The 23424-nt window shown below is 42.8% G+C and overlaps 2 protein-coding genes across 4 annotated transcripts in view; one reads left to right on the plus strand and one right to left on the minus strand.

Annotated features, from left to right (window-relative positions):
• acyp2 (acylphosphatase 2, muscle type) overlaps window positions 1-23135 on the minus strand; it is a 31062-nt gene extending 7927 nt beyond the window's left edge. Inside the window, exons 1-3 of one of the 3 annotated variants that reach the window (XM_077581594.1) lie at window positions 23050-23135; window positions 22806-22974; window positions 2094-2157 (exon numbers count right to left, since the gene is read on the minus strand). In XM_077581594.1, coding sequence (XP_077437720.1) covers window positions 2094-2157; window positions 22806-22903 — 162 coding nt within the window. In that variant the 5' untranslated portion in view covers window positions 22904-22974; window positions 23050-23135. Of the gene's footprint in view, window positions 1-2093; window positions 2158-22805 lie in introns of all 3 variants that reach the window. The other 2 variants (XM_077581595.1, XM_077581596.1) reach the window with 2 other exon arrangements.
• Window positions 3198-6661, plus strand: LOC144061061 (uncharacterized). The gene has a single exon (XM_077581113.1). It carries the CDS (start codon window positions 3581-3583, stop codon window positions 4805-4807), a length of 1227 nt encoding a protein of 408 aa, XP_077437239.1. The 5' UTR covers window positions 3198-3580; the 3' UTR covers window positions 4808-6661.
• Window positions 23136-23424: the final 289 nt, after the last annotated feature.

Here is a 23424-nt window from a genome sequence, read left to right on the forward strand (position 1 = left end):
TTTGAAGACGTTTGTCTCGAAGATGCTCGGAAAGGATCCGAAAACGCAAAGCAAAATGCTTGACGTCTTTTATGGCCTGAGAAGTTTTGTGGCTCCGCTCATGATAAACTTGCTTCTGGAATCGAGTTTTCTTCTTCTTTTTTTTTGATTATGCCTGCAGTCACAGCCACGAGACCTCAGACTCAACACTAAGATGGAAGCTTCAAAGCAAAATGGCCGACTTTTGCTGTCTTCTCAGACAGGGCTTGTGGAGACTTTTTTGTGGGTTTCGGCATGTCGGTGACATTTCATGCTGTTAAAAAAAATGTTTTTGAATGTGACTTTTGAAAACATTCCAAGCCAAAAGCGTCAAAGCAAAATGGTGGACTTGCCGTTTGGTTTCAGACGTGGCGTCTTCTGCACGTCGAGCAAATGTCAAGTTGCAAAGTGACGCTGGCTTTGGGGAGCAGAATTTTCAAAAGAATGAACTTGATTTGCGTTTGCCGCTCGTCGTCACGGTGAGCAAACGTCAACAAAGACGCTGGCAAAACTTTTGAAACTTTGAGTTTGGAAAATCCCTCAAAATATGGTTTCGTTTGCACCAGCGGCTTCTTCCACTCACTGACGGCAGAAAGTCCTCGCTCCTCCCGGCCCCTCCCCCCGGGTAGAAGGCACGCGTGTGTCACGTGATCGTCATGTGTTCGATGATGCTGTCATATTTGATAAGAGTTGTTTTGAAACGCAGCGCTCGACAAGACGGCTTCTTTCCTGGAGTCCGCAGATCCTTGGACAGCGTCCGTCCGAGGCCAGCGCCAACGCGCGACCTTGGAAGCGACAGAGGTCATTGGCGGAGGTGAAAGACTTGGCGAGCGGCGGCGTATGCTTGAGAAGACGCGTGACGTCGTCTGCCCGCAAATTCTTGGAGTGGCGCAGCACATCCAGGAAGCGGCGACCCGACAGGACGGAGACGGGGACGGGGACGGGGACGTGCCGCTTTCAATCAGCGTCAGCAGATAAATATTGGAAAGGAATCACAAATCAAAAGCTCAAACTTCTTGTCAGGAAGATGCAACATTTTGCCTTCATTTGCCAAAAAAGTTCCGTTTCCGTGCAAAGTCAAGCTGGCGAATTTTGCAAACATTTTGTCTTAATGAGGAGAATTACGTGTGAATTGAGGCTAATTTCAAGTCAAAGTAAATGTAAACCTTTTGTTTATCATGACAGCTAAAAAAGAAAGCTCTCCTTTCCCATATGTGAGGGCATCAGACAACCTTCATTGGTCCATTCCCGCCACTTTGCAGCATACGCAAAGAAAATGCTTTCATGTTGTGGGTGTGGCTTATTTTCAGGAAATTCTCTCGCTTTTTCTTTCTCGTGCCGCTCACTCAAAGCGCAAATTTTGCCTGGCAACAGCAAAGCGAAAGTGAAAAGCAAGCAGGGAGGGTTCGACTTGTAACCGTCCTGAGTCTGACTGCTTAAGTCACCTTGCAAGACAAATTGACGACCGAGTGGACGGAAAAACTCAAATGGGCAAAACCAGATTGCCTCTTGCTCACCATGCATACCACCACCCGCACTCATTGTATTCAGTTCTTCGCTTAAGACTGGAGACAAAATCTTGATTTTCATCATTTCAAAGCCACACGTTGTCTACGTGACGTTTTGTTGTTGTAATCGTTGACATTTGGATGCGAGCAACACTTTTCATGTCGTCTTCTTGTCAAACGTAGAAAAAAAAGAGACGTTCGGGCGCTTGCACGTGCTGCCGACGTGATGACGGCCATGTTTTGGCAACAGCAGCTGTTGGAAAAAGTGACTTGGCCAAAATGCGTTGGAGCAACCAAGCGTGAGAAACTTCTTTTCCTTTCCAAGATGAAAACAAAGTCATTTTTCAACGTCGGCTATACAAACACTTTTGTTAGCCGTTTGTTAGCTTACGCTGCTTTCGTTGGATTTATGACCACAACTTGGATTACTTTTGTGGAAGTAATGTAACTTGGAAATGCACCAGATTGAACAAACAATTCCGTTGCTCAACTCCAACCGTGCAAGGAGCTATTTAGTAATTGTGTGTGTGTGCGTGCGCGCGCGTGTGTGTGTGTGTGGTGTCATACTTGTAAATGGGGTCCAAACGAAGCTTTTGTTGGCGGCTCACATCCAGTTAAACAGAAACACCATCTGTCACACACACACACAGCAGATTTAATACAGCACACGGTGACCTGCGTGCGTGTGTGTGTGCGTGCGCATAATCTGGATTTGAGCAGTGTTGTCATACACAACGTGCAGCGAGTGCAAACAAACAGCGCCGACGAGCAAACGTGCGCAAGTTGCAGATCTGTTGGATCAACGAGCAACAAATTGATCACACTTGAATCTTCAAAAGTCAACATTTTCAAATATGATGCGGCGGCAGGAACCCTTTTGGCTAAAATGAGCGCATGTGCAGATGTGCCTTACAGTTGGTCAATAATAATAAGAAGACAATTATGATCATTGCACTTGAAAAAAACGTTGTTGTACAAAGTTTTTAAAACATCTTATGTTTTTTTAGGTCCATTTTTTTCTCTTTACAAAATATTTTGTTTCAAATTTTCTTTTCTTTTTTTAAAGGATTTTTTTTTATTTGGGGAGGTTAGAAAAATATTGTGAATAACATGACAGGGTTCACTAAGTCGAACATTCGTTGTGATTTTAAAAGAAAATGGCACATTTTATTTTTCAACTCTTTTGTTTTGCACAACAACTTAAGGTCAAGAGATTATACAAATATATATTGTAATTTGTTTAGTTGAAGTGGTTCAATTATTTATTTAGGATTAGCATATGAATATGTAAATTTGGTCTATGATGATGTACGATTGAAGTGAAATGTCTTGTGGAATTGTCTTGTCAATGAAAAAAAATGTTCCTTTTAGAGCTTGCGATTCTTTTTTTTTTATTTCATTTTGACTTTCCAATATTGTCAATTGAGGAATGATTTTGTGAGCTGCAGTAACATCTGCTGCCGAGAGGAGGCGCTAACCCCAGCATCGACCCGCGTGTGTGTGTGTTTGTGATGTTTGTGCGTGAGCGTGTGTTTGCCCCCACCCCACCCAAACACACGCATGAGCGCACACGCGTCGTGCACGCGCGGTGTTTGCCCACATGATGATTGTGCTTGAGAAAACAAAGCCGGCCGACGCGCACGCGCTTTTTTTCGCAGGCAGGAGCGCGCAAGGCGTCTACGTCACGCAGGTCGGACTTTTTTCTTCTTCTTTTTTTCACCAGGAGACGGAAAGTCGGAGGAAAAGCAAAAGAAGAAAAGAGAAGTTGTTGTTGCTGAAGCTCCTCCTTAATTACTCATTTTTCTCGCTCTCGTGCGCGCGCGCGCTCTCTCTCTTTCTCTCTCTCTCTCTCATCCTCTCGCGCGCCTTTCTCCCGTGACTGTCACTCAGTAGTTTCCCGCCAGGACGGCAGAAGACGGGACGGGACTTTTCTTCTTGTTGTTGTTGTGGTTGTGCGTAAAAAGCGCTCGTGCGGCCCGCCTGGCCGCTGCAAACTTTTTTTTTCCCCGTTTTTTTTTTTTTTTTTTTTTTTTTGGGGTGGTAAATTTGTCGGCATGGAAGAGGCGAAGGAGCCGGTGAGATGTTCGTCGTCGTTCAGCATCAAAAGCCTCTTGCTGCCGTCCAGCAAGTGCGGCGGCGGCGGATGCGGCGGCGGCGGCGACTCGTGCGCCTCCGGCACGCCGCTGCGCGAGCCGCCGTCCCCGGGTTCGGACGCGGGGCGGTCGCCGGAAGGCGCGACGGGGGCGGAGCCCGACAAGGCGCCGCGGGAGGCCTCCGAGGACGGCGGCGCGGACGGCGGCGCGTCGGCGTCGGCGTCGGCGAAGAAGGCCAAGCTGGACAAGCCTCCGTTCTCGTACAACGCGCTGATCATGATGGCGATCCGCCAGAGTCCCGAGAAGCGTCTGACGCTCAACGGCATCTACGAGTTCATCATGAAGAACTTCCCGTTCTACCGCGAGCACAAGCAGGGCTGGCAGAACTCCATCCGCCACAACCTGAGCCTCAACAAGTGCTTCGTCAAGGTGCCCCGCCATTACGACGACCCGGGCAAGGGCAACTACTGGATGCTGGACCCCAGCAGCGACGACGTCTTCATCGGCGGCACCACCGGCAAACTGCGCCGGCGCTCGGCCACGTCTCGCGGCAAGTTGGCCATCAAGCGCGGCCTGCGCTTCGCCCCGCTCGGCCTGCATCAGGCGGGGGTCGGGCCGGCGGGGGGCGTCGGCGAGCGGCCCGCCAACCCGCTGTACTGGCAGCTCTCGCCCTTCCTGTCGCTGCACCCGCACCCGCACCCGCACGCGCACGCGCACTACAACGGGGCCGCCTCGCCCGCCGGCTTCCTGCACGCGGGCCAGGCCGCCGGCTACGGCTCGCTGCTGCCGGCCGTCGAGCAGCTGGCCAACGGGGGGGACCTGCACGGCCGCTCGGTGCTGCAGGGCGGCTTGGCCAACTCGTACGGCGTCGGCGTGGGCCTGCTGTCGGCGCAGGGTCCGGCGGCCGGATACTTCGTGTCGTCCGGGGGCCAGCAGGGGCCGCAGGGACCTCCGCAGCACTTGCAGCAGGGCGCGGCCGGCTTCGGCGGGGGCGGAAGTCCACCTCACCCTCATTCGCACTCTCACTCGCACTCGCACCCTCACTCGCACCCGCACCCGCTGCTGTCGGACTCGCTTCGAACCGGCTCGGTGGCGGCCTTCTCGCCGTCCGGCGTGTCGGCGGCGGCGGCCTTCCCGGGCGTGCTGGCTCACCAGAAGAGGGTCGCCCCCAACGCCTTCCTAAACTGAAACTCAAACCTCAACCTCATCATCCTCATCCTTCCTTCTTCATCACCAGGACGAAAGAAAAAAGAAAAAAAAGAAAATCTATATTTCAAAGCTATGGAACTTGCTTGTGCCCTCAAGTGCAACATTTTATTTTGTTGGAGGCAAAAGGGGACAAAAGTTGCGTCGCACAGCAACAACACCAACTAAAGTATATTTATATTAATTCTTTCTTATTTATGAGGACTTTTTGTATTTATTGTATTTAAAATGTTGTGACGCGTGTGATGATGATGATGATGATGTTGCAGCCTCAAACGGACAAACATTTATTATTTATTAACATATAGTTTTTACAACTTGTGGGTAGGAATTTTCACCCCCACAATTATTAATAATATTCATAAATGAGCCTTAAATGTGCGAAGACAATCAGGGTCGAAAGAGCAAAACAATCTTTTACTTTTTTATTTATTTATTCTCAGGTCAACATGCCTCAAATAATAATAAATAATAATATTAATATTAAAAATAATCAGTTGATGGAATTTTAAGTTCAAAACAAAACTCATCACGCGTGGAAAATTATGCAAAAGAAAAAACTAGTTTGTCTAATTTTTCTTCAATACGCAACGTGTGTGTATTTGTGTGTGTGCGTGTGTGTTCGCTGATGGCAGCTGAACTAAAAAAAGGTATATATATATATATATATATATATATATAAATGATTATCTTTCATCACTGACTATTGTTTACTTGATATCTCTCTCTCACACACACACGCTCATCTCATGACCTGACGTGGCTGCGTCGCCATGGAAACGTGACTCACTAAGTTGTGCTGCTTTTGAGGAGTTTCAAATTGTTTGTGTTCAATTTGTTGTTAGTTTTCAAAAATGTGCATCGACAGGAAGATTTTCGTTTGCTTTGTTTTTTTTTTTTTTTTTTTTACACGTGAACGACTGGAATGAAACACTAACCCTTGATTTTTTTTGTAGAAAATGAAATTGCCAATTTGTTGGCGAGTTTGTGGTCTCGTTTGCACTGAAACATTTGCGAGCCCCAAAAATCAAAAAGTTTGAGTTGGGATGTCATACACTTTTTTTTTTTGTATGTGGTGACAAAAATTCCAAATTGAAGACGCAAAACGAAAAGTGAAAAGCACTTTTTTTTGGTTCAAAACTTGATTATTGGGGCTCAACAAAATCTCATATTTTTATTTTTTTCTTGGCACTTTTGTGGTTCGGTTAATTTTTTTTTGTATATGTGTGTGTGTGTGTGTGTGTGTGTTTTCCCCCTTCATGTCATGCTTGTTTTGGTTTTTGGTTTTCCCTTCGGGCGAACTGAACTTGATTAAAAAGGAACAAACAACAACATTTTGACGTTGTCTGATTAGTCAATTCATGATCATGTTTTTTTCTTCTTCAGTGTGATTTAACAATGATGAATTTTGGAGGCTTTTCCCCCCCTGGAGAGGTCTCATGTGTTGAATTTTTTTTTCCAACTCTTCAGGTGAGAGAAAACATTTTCAATATTTTCCTGCACGTGCATTCTTCCTTTAAAAAAGGACATTTAAAAACGTTCATATCATCAAAATACAATGTAAATGCTTTTTCTAAAAACAAAAAAAAGCTATCAAATTAAGTGTGCATTGTAATGTGTGTGTGTGTGTGTGTGTGTTTGCGCCCTTGTCATTTACAATTGATTTCCAATGGGAATTTTTATGTACCTGTGACAATTGCCCTAAATTATTATTTTTTCCTGAATTCAATTGCTCACACCAAAAGATTTCATATTCATAATTATTGACGTCATCCCGTATGCTAACGAAACAAAGAATTACAAACAATATCATTTATGAAATTTTGAATATTTATTCAATTAAGCCTCGTTCCATTTGATATTGTTTAAAAAAAAAAATGTATTTCAACCCTGATTACACAACAAATAAAATCATATTTGATGAATATTCCAAATTTAATTTGCTGCTTTTGGATTGTGTATTAGAACACAAAAATCCCTTTTGCATTAAGCAATTTATTAAGTTCGCATTAAAACCAAACTTTCTGAATAAATTATAGGAAATGATTTATTTATTATTGATGATGATTATTATGCTGCTTTTTAAATGAGCAAAAAACGATTTATAAAGTGCCTACTCAGCAAATCTTGTTGTTTATTCATATAGACTGAAAAAAAAGAAAAGTTTGGTGAACTAAAAAATGTAAGGCAACAAACAAAAATATTCGAGTTATTTTGTCTTTCCCATATTTCACAACAAACAAATACGATTTTGAGTCTGACAACTAATTGTCACTTGTTTTGTTCCCCAACTTATAAATCAAATGAAAAAATAAACAACTTGTTAGCTAACTAACATTGTTGCCTGCTCGAATGTCAATTATTTGTATTTTGAAATTGTTCCAATTGAAGTGGTTGTTTTAGCACACACATAAAAATACAAATTGTGTTTTTTATACAAACGAGAAAAACAAATCGACACTAAAAACATTCAACACAAATTTTATACAAGTTCAATTACTTTGGATCATTTCAATAAAGGCTAACAACAATACATAATGTTGGCAACAAAATTAATGGAGCCCCCCCCCCCCCCCCAATCCAAATATATTGTTTGCATTGGAAGCAATTAGTGACGTTTCATTGAGATGATGACAATATATATAAATATAAATATAAATTATGTGTGGGTATCGATTCAGATTTCCAAAATGGATTCAATTCACGATTCACATCGATTTTCAATTCAGTTAAGGATTTCATGCCGTACCAATTTTAATTTCTGATGGAAGACATTCTGCGAAGTATCAATGCTGCAAATGTAAACTTCTTGCTCTTACTTGGTGCTTTAGTATAAAAATAAAAATAAAGAATCTTTACATTTAAAATGGAATCCAATGCAGTTGCATGAATCATGTATGTTTTATTGAACGTGACCCGATCCAAACAATAAATAATAATTGAAATGGATTCCAACCACAGCACTACGTCAATAAAGTGTCCAAAACTCGGGCCTCCTCTCGGATGAACACGAGAACATTGGAACAACGATGGGACAACCACTTTTTGCTTTGCTATCTGTGGGCGGGAAATTTGTGGGCGGGAAATTTGTGGGCGGGAAATTTGTGGGCGGGAAATTTGTGGGCGGGAACTGTACCTGATGGAACCCTCTGCATTTAGCTGATAATCATTTTTGTAAATTCGTTTTGGAACTGGCCTACATTTTGGAATGTTTTGACAAACCATAGAAAAAAAGAAAAGTGAGGGGTGAAGAAATTCAAACACTGAACGACCACCATGTAGTTGATGTTTAAGTGACCCTTTTTATTGAGTGCACAAGGAAGTCCGAATTGAGAGTTTGGCACCTTGAGTTGTAGTACTTCATTTGACCACAACATGCCGGGCAGCACTGAGTTCCACAGCAAGACGTGCAGCGGAACTAAAAGCAAGAAAAGAAATGAAATCAAGGGTCGACTCCGAGATTGGACGGAGGCCGCCAGTTGCACAAATCGCTGGCGGTGGCATCAGGACGCCATTTTGTGTCGTCAGGCTGACATCTTGTGCGTCACAACAATGTGGCGCCGCCCTGCAGGCCCGACAAGTGATGGCCGCGCAACGTTTGGACTGCTGCCGTCCCCTGCAGGAGGTCACTTTTACACACTGTCACTTACGCACACGCACGCACACACACACACGCACACACACGATGTGCCTCTCTCATTTTTTATCCAAGCGTCTTCTTCATTTGTCAGGGCACGTTTTGACAGACAATGGATTGGTCACCAAACAGCGGACTGGTCGCATATCAACAAAGAATGGACGGGTGGCCAGTCAGCTGATCAGTCGCATGCAAGGAGGAGGAGCCTGCATGAAGGCCTTCCACACATCAGGGCAAGTTGAACGAAGCCCTCGGCTGAAACGCCGACAAAGAATTTGTCCCGCTTCGGCGGCTCTGACAATCAGTGCTCTTTAACTTCAACGCACACATGTGGAGTTTGCTGGCGCACCCGCAGAAAAGCTGCACGGGCGAGCACGCACGCACGCACGCACGGGGGTCAACACTTGCGTGGCTTTTCTGCGGGTACGCCAGCAAACTCCGCACAGGAAGTCCAGAGTCCAAATTGAAAGGCAAAAAAGTTCACTGCTTGTTGTCGTCGGGTCTAGCATGAGGGGGGGAGGGGGGGGGGGGGGGTTAGGGAAGGGGTGAGAGTTCAGCCGCACTCTGACCTTCTTACAAATTGATCAGGAAGTTGAAAGGTCGTCAGAGACCGACTTGAAGAAAACTTTAAGCCCTGAAAGAATCTTGCGACATTTTCACACTGACTCGGCAACAGCACGCCAGAAAAAACAGAAAAAAATGGTTTCATGCGTGATGTGGTGTAGAAATTGATTTTTGGATGCAATTGATTTTTGGATGCAATTGATTTTTGGATGGAATTGATTTTTGGATGCAATTGATTTTTGGATGGATTTTTTGGGGGTGCTTGTTTTGCATCCTTAACTGATTTTCAAAGATTTCTAGCGTTTATTTATTAGCAAAGACTTCTCTTACTTGGAATTTTGAAATATGTATTTATTTATGTATTGAGTTGGATGGATAAGATTTAGTCAGGGTCAATACAGATCATTGATTATGACACATGAAGGAGGCTGATGGAGCAGAAAATCATTTTCAGGAAAACTATTGGTGTCAAAAAACAAACTCTCAACTTTGCTGAAAACAACTTTTCAGATATGCAATACATCATTTATTTATTGGACAATATCATTTTTTTGTTTAAAAATGTCCCGCTCGCCTTTTAATCCCGGTGCGACTAATCAAAGCTCAGCGGGCGTCCGCGCTCCGTCATCCCGAGTCGCGCCGCCCAAGGCCCGCAAAATGGAGGGAGACTTTCCGGAAGAATGCCTAAACTGTCGACGTGTCGGCAATTTGGGAAGTGGATTGTGAACAAAAGCGGCCAAGCTCTCCTGAACGCGCGCCACATTTTCAAGGTTTGAAGAAGACGAAAAAGATCCGCGTGAAGCTCGTCAAATGAGCAATCCTGAAAAAGTGGAACATTTGGGCAACTTGCAAAATGTCGAAGCAAGAGGAACATTTGGACTTTTGGATGTTGCAGTCAGTTGTGGAAATCGCAAGTTCAACTTGTCGCCACTTAAAAGTGAGAGAAAGAAAAAGTGATGATGACAAAAAGTGGCAATTTTGGGAAATACAAGAGACGTTAAGGTGATTGGCGGCAATATTTGATGATGTCAGCATTTTTATCAAATCTGATCAATTTCAAATGTTGATTTCTTGACATTTTCAATGAACTTTGGAAAAGAAGCTGCTGACTTCGCCAACTCTCCGAATCTTCTGTTTTTGTTTGAAATTAAAACGAAGATCGGTGAAATCGGAACATTCCAGATATTTGAACATTTTGGGAAACTTTATTGTCGGTAGAAATGGATATGAAGACACATATTTATTTGTTGAAGTTTTTATGGACGTTTTTAAGAGCCAACATTTTCTTACAATTTTCAAACAAAAGGCTATTTATTGTACAAAATGAAATCAAAACCTTCAACATTTTGCAAATCTGAAAAGTTGTTTATTAAACAGATGTTGAAAGATATTTTGATCAAGAGTTTCCGATTTACTTATTTTTTTTCATTTTCATGCCGATCATTTCTCTTTCAGTGAAAGTGAAAATTGTCTCCAAATACGGATGGTGGCAATTTCTCGGCCTACTTGACCACGAGCCATCGGTATCGGTTTGAGCCCTGAAAAAAAGCATCCGGCTCCAATTTTGGAAAATGCTGAAACGGCAAAAATAATCATGAAAATATTCTTTGTGGTGCAAAAACAACGTCAGATTGTGAACGCACTTCATCGTAGCGGAAAACAACCGCAATTATTTTGGACTGCAATTGTTGCCCAAAACTGGCAAGGGCTGCTCAGATTGACCCTTGACCCCAAAGAAAATGAATTGATGGATATTTAAATGAACAAGGACCCAAAACAGCACAAACGTGTACGCACACGTGTCACTTCCTGTCATGCGGTGACGGACAAGGACGAAAACCAGGAAGTCAACTTTTGGACGTATGGAAATGATATTTGACAAATTGCATTGAAAGGAAATCGCCACACGTTCGGAGGAGGAGCAAAATTCCGTCAACAAATTCACAACGACATCAAACACAAATGATTATTGTTATTTTTCATTCTAAATCAGTTGTTTTTTTTTATTACGTGAATGCACTTTGAATATGAATAAAGATTTTTCTGTGAATTCTCTGCCAATGCTAACAAATTGAATTATGAGTTTTTTATTTGAAAATTTTGAAAATGCAGTTTTATACAGAAATTGGACATTTCTTTATTGAACTAAATGAGGAGACACGCGTCACTTTTGTGGATTTTCAATGGAACATTTTGCAGCAAATGAGCAATTAATAGGCAAAAAGTTAAAAATAGATCACTTTGTAAACATTGACGGGAAATGAACATTAAGTGTTAACATCTACAAATAAGAAATATTTCATCAATGATTGCTATTTTACATACACACTTTCAATAAAATCACTTTTTAACATTTAGATTTAAAGATGACAAAATACGTAATCACTTTACACACACACACACACACACACACACTTCATAAAATGACTTCCAACACTATCGTTTGCTAGAAATCAATTTTAAAATTGTAAAATGTTGTAATTGCAATAATTGTTGATGGTATTTAATGACTTGATTAAAAAAAAATATTCTCATTAGTATTAAACTGCAATTTCAGTCATGTGTGAGGAGAACAAAAAAAACGTCATCAATTCATAACACAACCTTAAAAAATAAGATTGATTATCACATCAGTTCTTTTCATTTTGAAAGAATTCATTTTGAAAAATGTCATTTTTAGATCGATGTCGTGTGTGTGTTTTTATTTCAGTGTATCGTCAAGCCAAGCAAGTAAATATGAAAGAGTATTACGAAGACTATTATGGAAATTCGATTCCAAAGAAAATTCCATCCAATCAAAAAAAAAAAAAAGAAAAATGATTTTTTTTTTTTGAAATGTGCGCGCTAGCGACGCCATCTTGTCATGTCGGCGTTTTGCACTTTTGACTTTGCGAGTTTTGTCATGGCCGCCGACCGGTTTGTTTTCAGGCAGCGCGGCGCTAAACGTCGCTTGGCGATTTCCAAACAAACAAGAAGGCGAGCAGGAAAAAAAAGAGGAGGAAGAAGCCGAGTCGGACCCGGCTCGCCGATTGGCGGAGCGCCGTCCTCGTGGGCCGATTGTCTCCCCCGCCCGCCGCCAAAGATCGCGTGCGGAATCCAGGCAATGTGGAACGTGCTAGCATGGGGGCGGGGGTGGTGTCGTCGTGACCTTCCTGGGCGGAGACGCCAGCGCGCATGCGTCCTCGCCCTCTTCGGCGGCCTTCCGTGACTACGCTAATCGTCGTGCACGGATCGCTGCCGCCGCGTCCGCTTCGATTACGCTGAGCGCCGCCATTTTGGCTATTTTCACTTTGATAGAGCGCTCACGTCCCATTGGCTCGTCCAGATGACCCCCCCCCCCCCCCTTCCTCACACACAGGAAGTTGGCATTACGCTCGCCTTGTTTTTGTTTCATCCTGCACAGGAAGTACTTAGGCAGTGATTGGCAGCTCCTTGTCTTTCTTCAAAGACGAGACCCCCCCGGGAAACCTCTCCCCTCCGAAAGGAAGCATTTTGGCTTTACGGGCCACAGGGTCAAAGGGCAGCGTCACAGACAGGAGACGATTCACCAGGGGGAGAGAAAAAAAAAAAAAAACTTTCACTTTGGTCGACAAGAAGACAAAACGGACGAGAAAGACCAACACGGTGCTGACGAGGACGCACACCAAAGGTTATTCGAGGTCGCCAAAACTAACGCATTCACTAAAACTCAAATTGAACAAACATTTGTGTTTGTTGACCAAATACAATTGAAACGAAAAATGCTTTAAAAAAAAAAAAAACTAACTGAAACGACATCTTACATTCATAAAACTAACGACAGTTTTAGTGAGAATCGTCGTCTTCGTCAATGAATATCATTTTAACGAAGTCAAACAGTCGCTTGACAATCGGACTTGATTGACTTTATTAATTAATAGTGACTTTTTTCCATCTTGCACTCAACCAACACTCCATAAACTTAAAAAAAAATCAAACTAATATTAAAACTAATAAAAACTAAACCCAACATAATAAAAAGTAACAAGCCTGCTCAAAAACTGAATTAAAACCAACCGAAAAAAAAAATAATAATAATAATACAAACAACCAAACTATTGAAACCCTGATGCTAACTGACTTTTAACTGCTTTTACAAGTTAGGAGAAATTACTCGGTGACTTGAGTTATGAGCTTGGTCCCGGAAAAAAAATTCAACTTGGACACATGCGCAGGACAGACCAGCGGACAAACATGAAGACGAGATGAGCCCAAAGAAAGACAGAGAAGACGAGACGAAGGAAACAGGAAGAAAATGGGCAGACAGACAAAAAGACTGAAAAGAAAAGTAGGACGGAAGAAGGAGAAGCAGAGAGACAGACAGGACAGAGACATTCGTAGGAAGCAAAGCAAAGAAGAACAAGAAGGAGAGACAGATGAAAAGCGAAGGGACAGACAGATACCTGAAAATACATGAAGGAAAAAAGGACAAGAGGACAAACAAGAGAAATGATAGACAGACAGATAAGAGACAAAAAGGAGGACACGAGAGGAAAGGGACATCTGACAAGAAGGACAGATGGACAAGAGGATGTGACGATGGGGAAAAGAGAGGACAAGAAGACAGACACGTAAGAAGAACGAGTAACAAAAAAAGACAGACAGACAACCACAAGGATCCAAAAAGGACAGATTGACGGATGGACAAGACAAGCAGAAGGACGGACAGAAGAGCAAAGTTGGAAGGAAAACGTGACAAACTGCCGCCATCTTGTCCCGCCCCCGAGCCAACGCGGCCGCCAATCACAGCAAAGTGTCCGACAGCCAATCGGCATCAAGTCGCCGGCCGGCGTCAGCCAATGAGCGTCGAAACAGGAAATGTTTTGCTCTGTGCGTGACTGCTAATCGCCGATCAGCAATGTCAAAGGTCAACTTGAATGTGCTCATTAAAAAAAAAAAAAACTATTTGAAGAAGTTTGGGCAAAATCACAACATGACCTTCCTCTCATTTAGGTTTGATTTCAACAATATGATGTTTGTTGTTATTTTGTCCAATCTTTTTTTTTGTACTTTTATTCAAATGTTCAAGCTAAGTTAAGATAAGAAAAAGAAGTAAAAAAATAAAAAAAATTAATCCTTTTTCACAGAAAAGTGGCCTATGATCTTTTTTTGTTTTGTACGTCGTTTCATTTCAGAGAAACGCTGTCGGCGTCTTTGGCCCCGCCCCCTCCATTATCACGCAGTAAGTCGTTAGCGGCGCCATCAAAGTCGACATGGGCACTTTTGGGAAGAGAATGCGCACGTGGGGACTCCGTGCACGCGCACGAGGGCCGGCGTACATCTGGCGCAACAGAAGCGGGCCGGCCCAGATAAATCCCCGGCGTGCTTGATGACGTGTGATGTAATCGAGGTAACGACGCGGCGTGGGAAGCCGGTCCGGCACAAGAGCGAGAAGAACGACGAGGAAGGGGAGGAAGAGGAGGAGGGGGAGGACGCGGCCGTGACCTCTCGTCGGGGGGCGGGTGACGAGGTTAAGCAAACAGGTCGCAGCTTCCACAATCTTTGACAATCATCCCGCCGCTTCGACCGCCCGCTCCGCGACACCCGCTGTTGTTTTAAGGACGCTGGGAGGGAGCCTCGGACAACCCCCACAACCCCCCCCCCCCCCAACCCCACCCCAACCCCCCAACATACGGCCAGACCTCACGTTGGCCACACATTTTTCGATGACATTTGCCACACACGTTAATCGTAACTAAGTGTTGGTTCATAAATGTGAGCGAGGCCCGCCAACACGTACAAAGGATTTTTCAAATCGTCAACCGTTTTTTTGGTCCGCGATAGAAAAGAAAGAAATAATCGAGCACGGAACAGTTCCGTCGCATTGTGTGCTTGGACAATCGCAACACAGAATACCACAAAACGAAACAATTCTGTCCCCCCCAAGACAGAAGATCTCGCACAAAGTGAAGTGAAGAACGTGAGGAAGAAAATGAAGGAACAGAAAAAAGAAAAAGTAGAGGTAAAAGAAATAGTGATAGAAGAAGAAGAAAAGAAAAAGAAAATGAACAAGAAGAGGAAGGAGAAAAAGAAGAAAAAACAAAAAAGAATAAGTCGAGTTAAAATCAGAAGAAGAAAATGAAAAAGGAGCAGAGAGAAGAGGAAAAAAAGAAGAAAATGCAGAAAAAGTCCAAGAAAATGAAGAAGAAGAAATGTAGCAGGAAGTGAGCAACACGTCAGGTAAAAATGTTGCGGGTGTTGTGAACGAAGCGCAAAACGTTGTTGGAGACGTTGACGAGACCCGCTGTGGCTTCCGCCGGCTGCTCGTTCGGCGAGCCGACGTTTCCCAAGTGTTGCGCAACGCTGACGTGGTCGCCATCGAGACTGGGGGCGGGAAAGACCACTTTTGCCGTCGATCTTACAAAATACCACATGTTTGTTTTTGTTTACAGCCGTTTCCTTGTTGCTCAGTCGCTTTGATTGGCTGCGTTCCGTTCACGTCACACGTCGCCGATTCACAACTTAGCAAAGTTCACATAAATACATTTCCTATTTCAGATTATCGGGACAAATCCACTCTTAACACACCTGACGGACGGATCATCTCAGGATAATCTTACAAGATGGTTGAGCATTTCTTCTTCGACTGTCGCAAAATTGCCACCAAAACAACCCGATTGTCGCGTGTGTGCGTGCGCGTGTGCGTAATGTTAGCCGCGCTAAATACGTCCTGCTTGCTGCACCCACAAGTGTTCAAGCAAACGGATTATAAAGTAAATACTAGTAAATCTCATGCTAGCCGTGTTAGTAAACATAAGCATGCTAACACAAACATAGCAATATTGGCCACATTATTTTGGCTCTACTTGCGGCCATGCTAAGTAAACAAACATCAGGTTAGCGGTGCGAGTTCACAAGTGAAGAAATGTAACAAAGGCCATCATGTTAGCTATGTTAGCACACATAACCAACATGCTAACAAACATGCTAAAACAACACACTGACCATTCGAAATAAACAAATTAATGTTAGCCACGCTAATGAATATGAAGGAATAATCGGGATCAACATTATGATTGGTAATTTCGTGAGTACGTGAGCAGGACAATTAAATAAGTTTGACTTCTTCAGATCCCTTTTTTCAGGCATGATGAACACACGCACACACATAGAGGAGCGCTATTAATAGCTGCGTGAGCCTACGATGACAATTGCGTTCATGTGCGTCTTGATATGTCTGCAATGAATTGAAAGGAAGAAAGAAAGAAAGAAAGAAAGAAAGAAAGAAAGAAAGAAAGAAAGAAAGAAAGAAAAAAGAAAGAAAGAAAGAAAGAAAGGGCTCGCTAACACGCTAATCATGCAATCAATTCCACAAAGCGCCTCATTTTAGGTCAGCTAATGAACAAGCAAATAAGAAATAATAATAATAACATTTGTGGAACTAGAGTTGTTGAAAATGTTGACAACAAACAAAATATGCAAATAATGAAAAGTGCTATTAGACGTACCGTGTTAGCTATGCTAGCGAGCAGGCTAACATCAATATAGTGCAGCTTGGATCAAGTTGTGACAAGTTTCGTTTCAGGGTTGATGCGAGAAAAAGCGAAAAAAGTCCATAGGGGTCTTGGTGGTCTTTGTGGTGGGTCTGCGGTCACATGACACTTCCGGATGTTTCCATTGGACCCTCATGTTTTCATGATGGCGCTTGAAAAACGTTTGAAGGGCCGGAATGCAGGCTACGCTACGCTAACAGTGCTAACGTGGCTAATGGTCTTTCTGGCTGCTAGCCAACACGCGTCTTTCCTCACGCGCACGTTACAGCAACGCTCGCTCGCACGCGTCTTTTTCATTGGCCAACGTTGAGCTGAGGACGCTCTGAAATTTTTATCAACCGAAGAAGGGACTGAAACGTCAACGTGTTGTGATAATGTGCTATCATTTCTAGTGTCCACAATGTCCTGGAATGTCTACAGCGTCCTGCCATGTTTGTTTAGGCTACAGGATCTACAATCTATTAGGACGAACATTGCTGTAGCACAAAGTCGGAAAATGGAGCGCGACGTTGTCAAATGTCCGTAAGGTTGTCCGACGTCGAATAATGTGCTTCGATGTCCGACGTTGTGGAACGTCGCCAGCAGAAGGTCTTGGAAAGTCCTCCTTGATGAGCAAAGATCAAAGCCGAAACATTAGCATTAGCGTTAGCTGCTTGATGAGGTCATCAGATGATTTTGGATGAGAAGCACATGTTCTCATTTGCATAAAACGACTTCCCCTTGATGGTCCGTTTGGAAACGTGAATGACTTCCTGTCCGTCCGTCTCGTTGCTGATTGCTCGAGTTCTGAGCGGGACCGGAAACACTCGAGTGGAGCTTCACGTGCGTTTGCGCCTAATGTTTGTCGGTGAAGGTTCACATTTTTGGGGAAGGGTTCTCACGAGGTTCTGGAACCTTAAAACAACTGCTTGAAAAGTACTCAATTGACAGCTTGTCCTCATTCGGAAGGCGGCTGAGCCGGATAAAAACAACGGACTGGTCGCTACGGGGCAATGTGGATCGACTATGGACTGGTCGCCAGTCCATAGTCGATCCACATTTGGACAATCGTCGGACTGGTCGCAGTCAATGTCAGGGCATATGGAGACACAAGAAACTGAGCCCAGATTCAAACCCACGAGCTCTGGACAGCAAGGCAGATATGTTCACCGCTAGGACACGACGCTGCCACGTTGAAAAAAAAAAACGAATCGCAATCATCACACATCCTTAATCAAGTTTTCGTGACAATCATCGGCAGCAATCAGTCGAGCATCTGTCTGTCTGCGCGTGGAAGGATTTACACCCAATCTGTTTGCACATTACCCATCATGCACCTCACTTTAAGTGACGTCATCACCGCAGGTTTGTTTGCATTCGCGTCCCGTTTGTTTGCGTGGGATGATGTGGACGTTGCCATGGCAACCGTCGCAATTTACCCCCCCAAATAAAAAACAAGAAACTAACAAAGCAAACTTTTCAACCAAAGTCTGCCCGGCAACAGACGCATCGGCGCAGACCGACCCGGAAACGCGATCACGTCTCAATCACGTGCGCACACACCCGACACTGAAAAACATTTCATTGACTTGCTTACAATTCGACTTCTGAGGCTTCCGATTTCGAGTATAAAACTAATTTGGACTTTCGAACCCGAAATGCGTCTTTTTCATGACAATTTGAACTTTGGTCATATTTGTATTTTTTTCACAGGATTTTGTTTTTGCCGTAAAAAATGTATATTTGATTTTCCAAACTTTTTTTTTTCTTGTAAAAATGTCAACTTTTTTGTCATGGAAATGAAAAGCGATACAGGATGACTTTTTCTCATAAAAGTCAACAAATTGTTTTCCAAACAAATCTGATTTCGTTTTTTAAAAACTTTTTTTTCTTGTAACATCCGATCGCCTTTATCGATCATCAGAGAGGATGCTAAATGTCAACGTGTATTTTCTGCTTGGGATTTTTTTGTTTGTTTGTTTTTTGCGTGACTTTCTTCTTGTACTGCAACGACTCTGCTGCCTTCAGCTCCCTAAAGCCACAACGCGTCCAGAATGCGCGGCCCGGCCCACTCGCAGCTGTGTTAATCGCCCCCGACGGCCCAACACAATAGACACACACACACACACACACACACACACACACAGAGGCGCTTTAACGAAACAAGATGGCGGCTGTTGGAGCGGAGGTGGCGAGGTCAGTGTGTGTGTGTGAAAGCTGGAAAAAAATGAAAAGAACAAAAGACCAGCACACACACACGCACACACACACGCACACGCACACGCACACGCACACACTGCCGGCGTTCACGTATGAGGCGACAGTGAAAAAGCGTCCGGCGGAGCGAGCGGCCGCAAAGGCAAAAAAGTCCTTTGAGCAGACAAAATGGCGGCTGGCAGAGGTTGTCATGACGACGCCACGTGACTCCGCCTCCACGTTGTTGTGGACGTGTTGGAGTCCGGTTCTGGTTCTGGTTGTGGTGCGGATACTCGCTTCCTGTTCAAGGCAAGTCTGTTTGCTAGTTTCGAACGCCCTTTTGCTGCTTTAGCTTTAGCTTTAGCTTTAGCATTAGCTTAGCTTTAGCGTTTGTCTTGGATTTGGCTCCCTCCGGCTGGTTTGCTTCAAACATGTCGCATCAAAATGGACACCTCAATTAAAAAAAAAGATAAATGAGTTACCGAGGCGAGTTTTGGATGGAATTTTTTTTGGTGTGCCAAATGTGACAATCATTTTCAATCTATTTCATTGAAAAATGAGTGTTGTAAAAAGTACTGAAATGGGCAATTTTATTTCTGATTGAAGTCGGGAGCAAATTTGACACGGAATTATGAGCTCAGTATGGCGAGAAAAAAAGAATGAGCCGTTTGTCCTTTATAATGAGGACCAATCGTTTGAATCATCCGAAGAGTTTTGACGTGGTTTCCACTTTGGCTTCCTGCTTGTTCACTTCTTGCTAAATTTGATGACTTTTACGTGATGAATTGGAAATGTAAAAAAAAAAGAAAGAAAAGAAAATCGAGTTTGTTGTGAAGGTTCGATGTCTTTTTTGTTTTCCACTTTTGGACGATTTCAAACACACCAATGAATGTGGATTATTAAATTGAAGATTTCAAAAGACGTATTTCTTGAAAAATGGAACGCGATCAGCAGACTTGAATTTTTGCTCCGTATTATTGATGTTCATGATCAGGATTCAACTAAAGAGAGTCCAATAAGAATTGAATCATTAAATGCAGACGATCACGATAATGAACAACCTCAACTTGATGCATTGTTTTGTGCAATTTATATAATAACAACTACAGGATCATTATTTTACTATCATCATCTTATTAGTGTTTGATTATTACTACAACTATTTGATTCCTTGTTTAATGTCATTCAATTCAATCATCGGCCAAATCCATCCCAATAATTATGATGCTAATGTTGCTTTTTGCTCTTTCAACATTTGTTTTTCCTCTTGCTAAATTTGACACTTGCTTCCCGCCGACATCTTAACAATTCAAGAGAAAGGAAATGAAAATAATTCAACGTCAAATGAAGCGTTCAGGCAATTTGATGTTCTGAGTTTGTTTTATTTTATACACTGGACTCAAACTTGAGCAAAAAGGATACAAAAAAAATCAAATAGGAAACAAAGATTTGTTGGCGATGCAGCAGGACGTGTGAAGGAAAAAAAAAAATGACGCCTCAAATTTTATGTACCAACAAAACATTTGATTACATATTACTATTATTATTATTATTATTATATTATTATTATCATCACCAAGATCATCTAGCGTGTTGGCCACTGACACATTTTTTTATTTGCTTTTGTTTTCAAAAGTGGCCAATCCAGGACAGCAAAAAAAAAATAATGTGTTGATTGACGCGATTTGTACATTTTTGATATTTCCGGCACATATTTTTCATGCATTTGTCATTTCCACATTTAGCTTGAATTTAATTTGCAAATAGATTTCATGTTGCGTCTTTTGAGGGCTGTAAAGCATGAATATGAACATGATGTGTGTGTGTGTGTGTGTGTGTGTTCATTGGCACCACATCGTCGTCGCCCCAGAAATGCTGGCAAGCACCAAAAATAAATATAGAAATATTATAAATTCCACATTTGAAATCATAACGTAGAAAACACGGACGGTTTTGAAGTTTTTATATAAGACAAAGACGTCCATGTTTATTTTCATTTTTGCAAAGTTAAAAGAGCAAATGAACGCAAACGACGACGTGTATATTATAAAATAATTTCCTCTTGAAAAAAGCAAGAAGTGTGAAGCACAAATTGTGTGTCTTTTGTGTAAGGCAGGATTGTGAAAATATGAAATGATTTGAATTGAAGTGTCAGTACAATGAAATGTGTGCGCGCGTGTGTGTGTGTGTGTGTGTGTGTGTGTGTGTGTGTGTGCTAGCACATTAGCGGCTGCGACTAATGTTGTGCAAACATGTTTGTTAAGGTTGCACATCATGCGGCAACTCACACGTTGTAGAAGGAGGACACCTCACATATGAATATGACGACGCAACCCGTCGAGTGTACAAAATCACATTTACACGAATTAATGTACATCGTCATATTTACATATCGACATTGTGAATGTAAAAATGCTGCCCAATGTATACATTTTGTTTATGTATCTGCAAGTAAACATTTGGCAGCTCTAATATGATGTATATGATGTCAATATTTGAAATAAAGAAGAAGACACTTAACATGTCACGTTGAGGGAGAACATTTGCAGCTTCATGACTGCTGCAGTCAAAAGACTTTTTTTTTTTATATAGTCAACATGATTTCATTTTGTGAACTTAACGTTAAGGAAACACAAGGTCCTGATTGGCTGCTCACTTTTAAACGACTGGAAGGAGGGGCTAGGGATACATTCCGTCAACAGCCCCCCCCTCCCCCCCATTGCCAAAAATGTTCATAGTGTTTTGTGTCTTTGTGACTTTCCAGGACAAGAAAAGTCGTCCAAAGTGCACAAATGACAAGAAAATGACAAGAAAACACTTTGCAGCGTTTCTCCTCTGAGGCGGCGGCCATCTTGTGCCACATGAGAGCCGTGGGCCGCCTTTATTGGCTGCACATGCATGACCCCTGCCCCCCCCCCCCCCCCCCCCCCCCCCCCCCTCCAACCCCCGCCGGCTGTTATGCATGTATGGAAACATGCGTCACCTCCAACGCCCTTTTAGTGTTCATCACTTACGGCGACGCGCACGCACGCACACACACACACACACACACACTATTAGCATGCTAACGCAACAATCAACGCATGTTTGTATTTCTAGTGATTAATTGTCATCAACAAAACTTGTTAATACTGACGTGACTTGCGGCGTCACACGCGCACACACACACAGAAAAACACAATCGCAGCGTCTCACACACGCACACGCACACGCATTGCTGGCTGCTAAGCGATGAGGCGTGGAGCTGTCAAACAACATCAACGTCAAAGTGAGAAGAGTTCAATTTGAGCTCAATAGCGCCGCCCTGCTGTACTGGCACATATTCCGTGCCTGTTCGGACATGCACGCGCGCGCATACACACACACACACACACACACACACACACACACACACACACACACACAATGATATGAATATGGAAAACAAAACATGCTTGTTTTGGGACAGTTGGTGAATGACAGAAAATAAACAAAATGAAATATAAATGCTGATAATTGATATTGCTGTTAGCATCAGTCTTAATCACACACACACTTGATTGAACACAATTGTTGACCGCTGGTATTTAGCACAGTGACGTCATTTCCACTTTACGCCGAAAGGGGGAGCACGGCCGCGCGCGCACACACTTCAATGAGGACGTGTAAATGTGTGTGTACATTGGATTAGTGTGTGAAGTGTGAGCTGTGAAGTGCACGTCGTTCTAAGCACGCGTGTACACGCGTCAGCCATTCATTGCAAATAGTCAGCAAAGGAAAGAAAGAAAAGATGATCAGAATTCTTTTTACCCATCTTTTGCCATAAAGGAACTTTATTTCAGACTGTTCAAGGAGCATATCATCAATTTTCTTTATTTCTAATGTCATTTAAAAAGGCTACTCATTAAATGCATGTGTTATAATATTTGTATCTTCTATTTGGGGACAGGGAGCGAAGAGGCAATCTCCGATTGTGCCAAAATATTAGGTTCATTTGAAACTAGTGTTCAAAGATTTTTAATGCACGGCATCCATCACATGACGAACAACATTTTTAACTTCTAATTTTGAATGATGTCTCATTTTAGGTGAACTTTAAAAAGGTTTGTCTTACCTTGACTTTTTGTAGATAAAGTGTGTTCCTTTCCAGTCCTCATTTTCTTCTGTAAGCTTCAAAAGTCTGTCTTGGAAATGGAGATTGTTTGTCCTCATGAAACAAAGTCTTCCTTGAGCAGTTCAAGTCCCAATGAAAGAAAGCCTCCACAAACACGTTCTGGTGTTCACTGCAGTGAAAACACACTCGAGTAACTATTTTTTTTTTTTTTGCATTCAATCTCCAGCGTTTCGGAGATTGTTACCTGACGCCGTCCAACTACAACCTCCTAGCTAGCTAGCTAGCTAGCTAGCCATGTGTCTTCGTAGAAGAAGATCACCAACGTCAACCTGTGTGCTCTCGTGCGCCCCCTTCAGTGTGGATAAACGTCCCATTTTCTGTCGCCCTTCTCCTCCTGACTCGCGGGTGTGCGACGTCATAAAATAAATCAACCCTAACCCTATGAATTCTTATTATAAAAGTATTGCCATTGAACAGGTTTTTCCACTGGTTTAGGGTTAAAAATAATAACCGTGAAAATATGTGGGTCACCAGACCCAGTATATATATATATATATATATATATATATATATATTTAAATAAAAACACATAAAATAATTATTCTTTATTTTCATTTAC

The sequence above is a fragment of the Vanacampus margaritifer genome, chromosome 12 (assembly GCF_051991255.1).
Source record: "Vanacampus margaritifer isolate UIUO_Vmar chromosome 12, RoL_Vmar_1.0, whole genome shotgun sequence".
Classification (NCBI taxonomy): Eukaryota; Metazoa; Chordata; class Actinopteri; order Syngnathiformes; family Syngnathidae; genus Vanacampus; species Vanacampus margaritifer.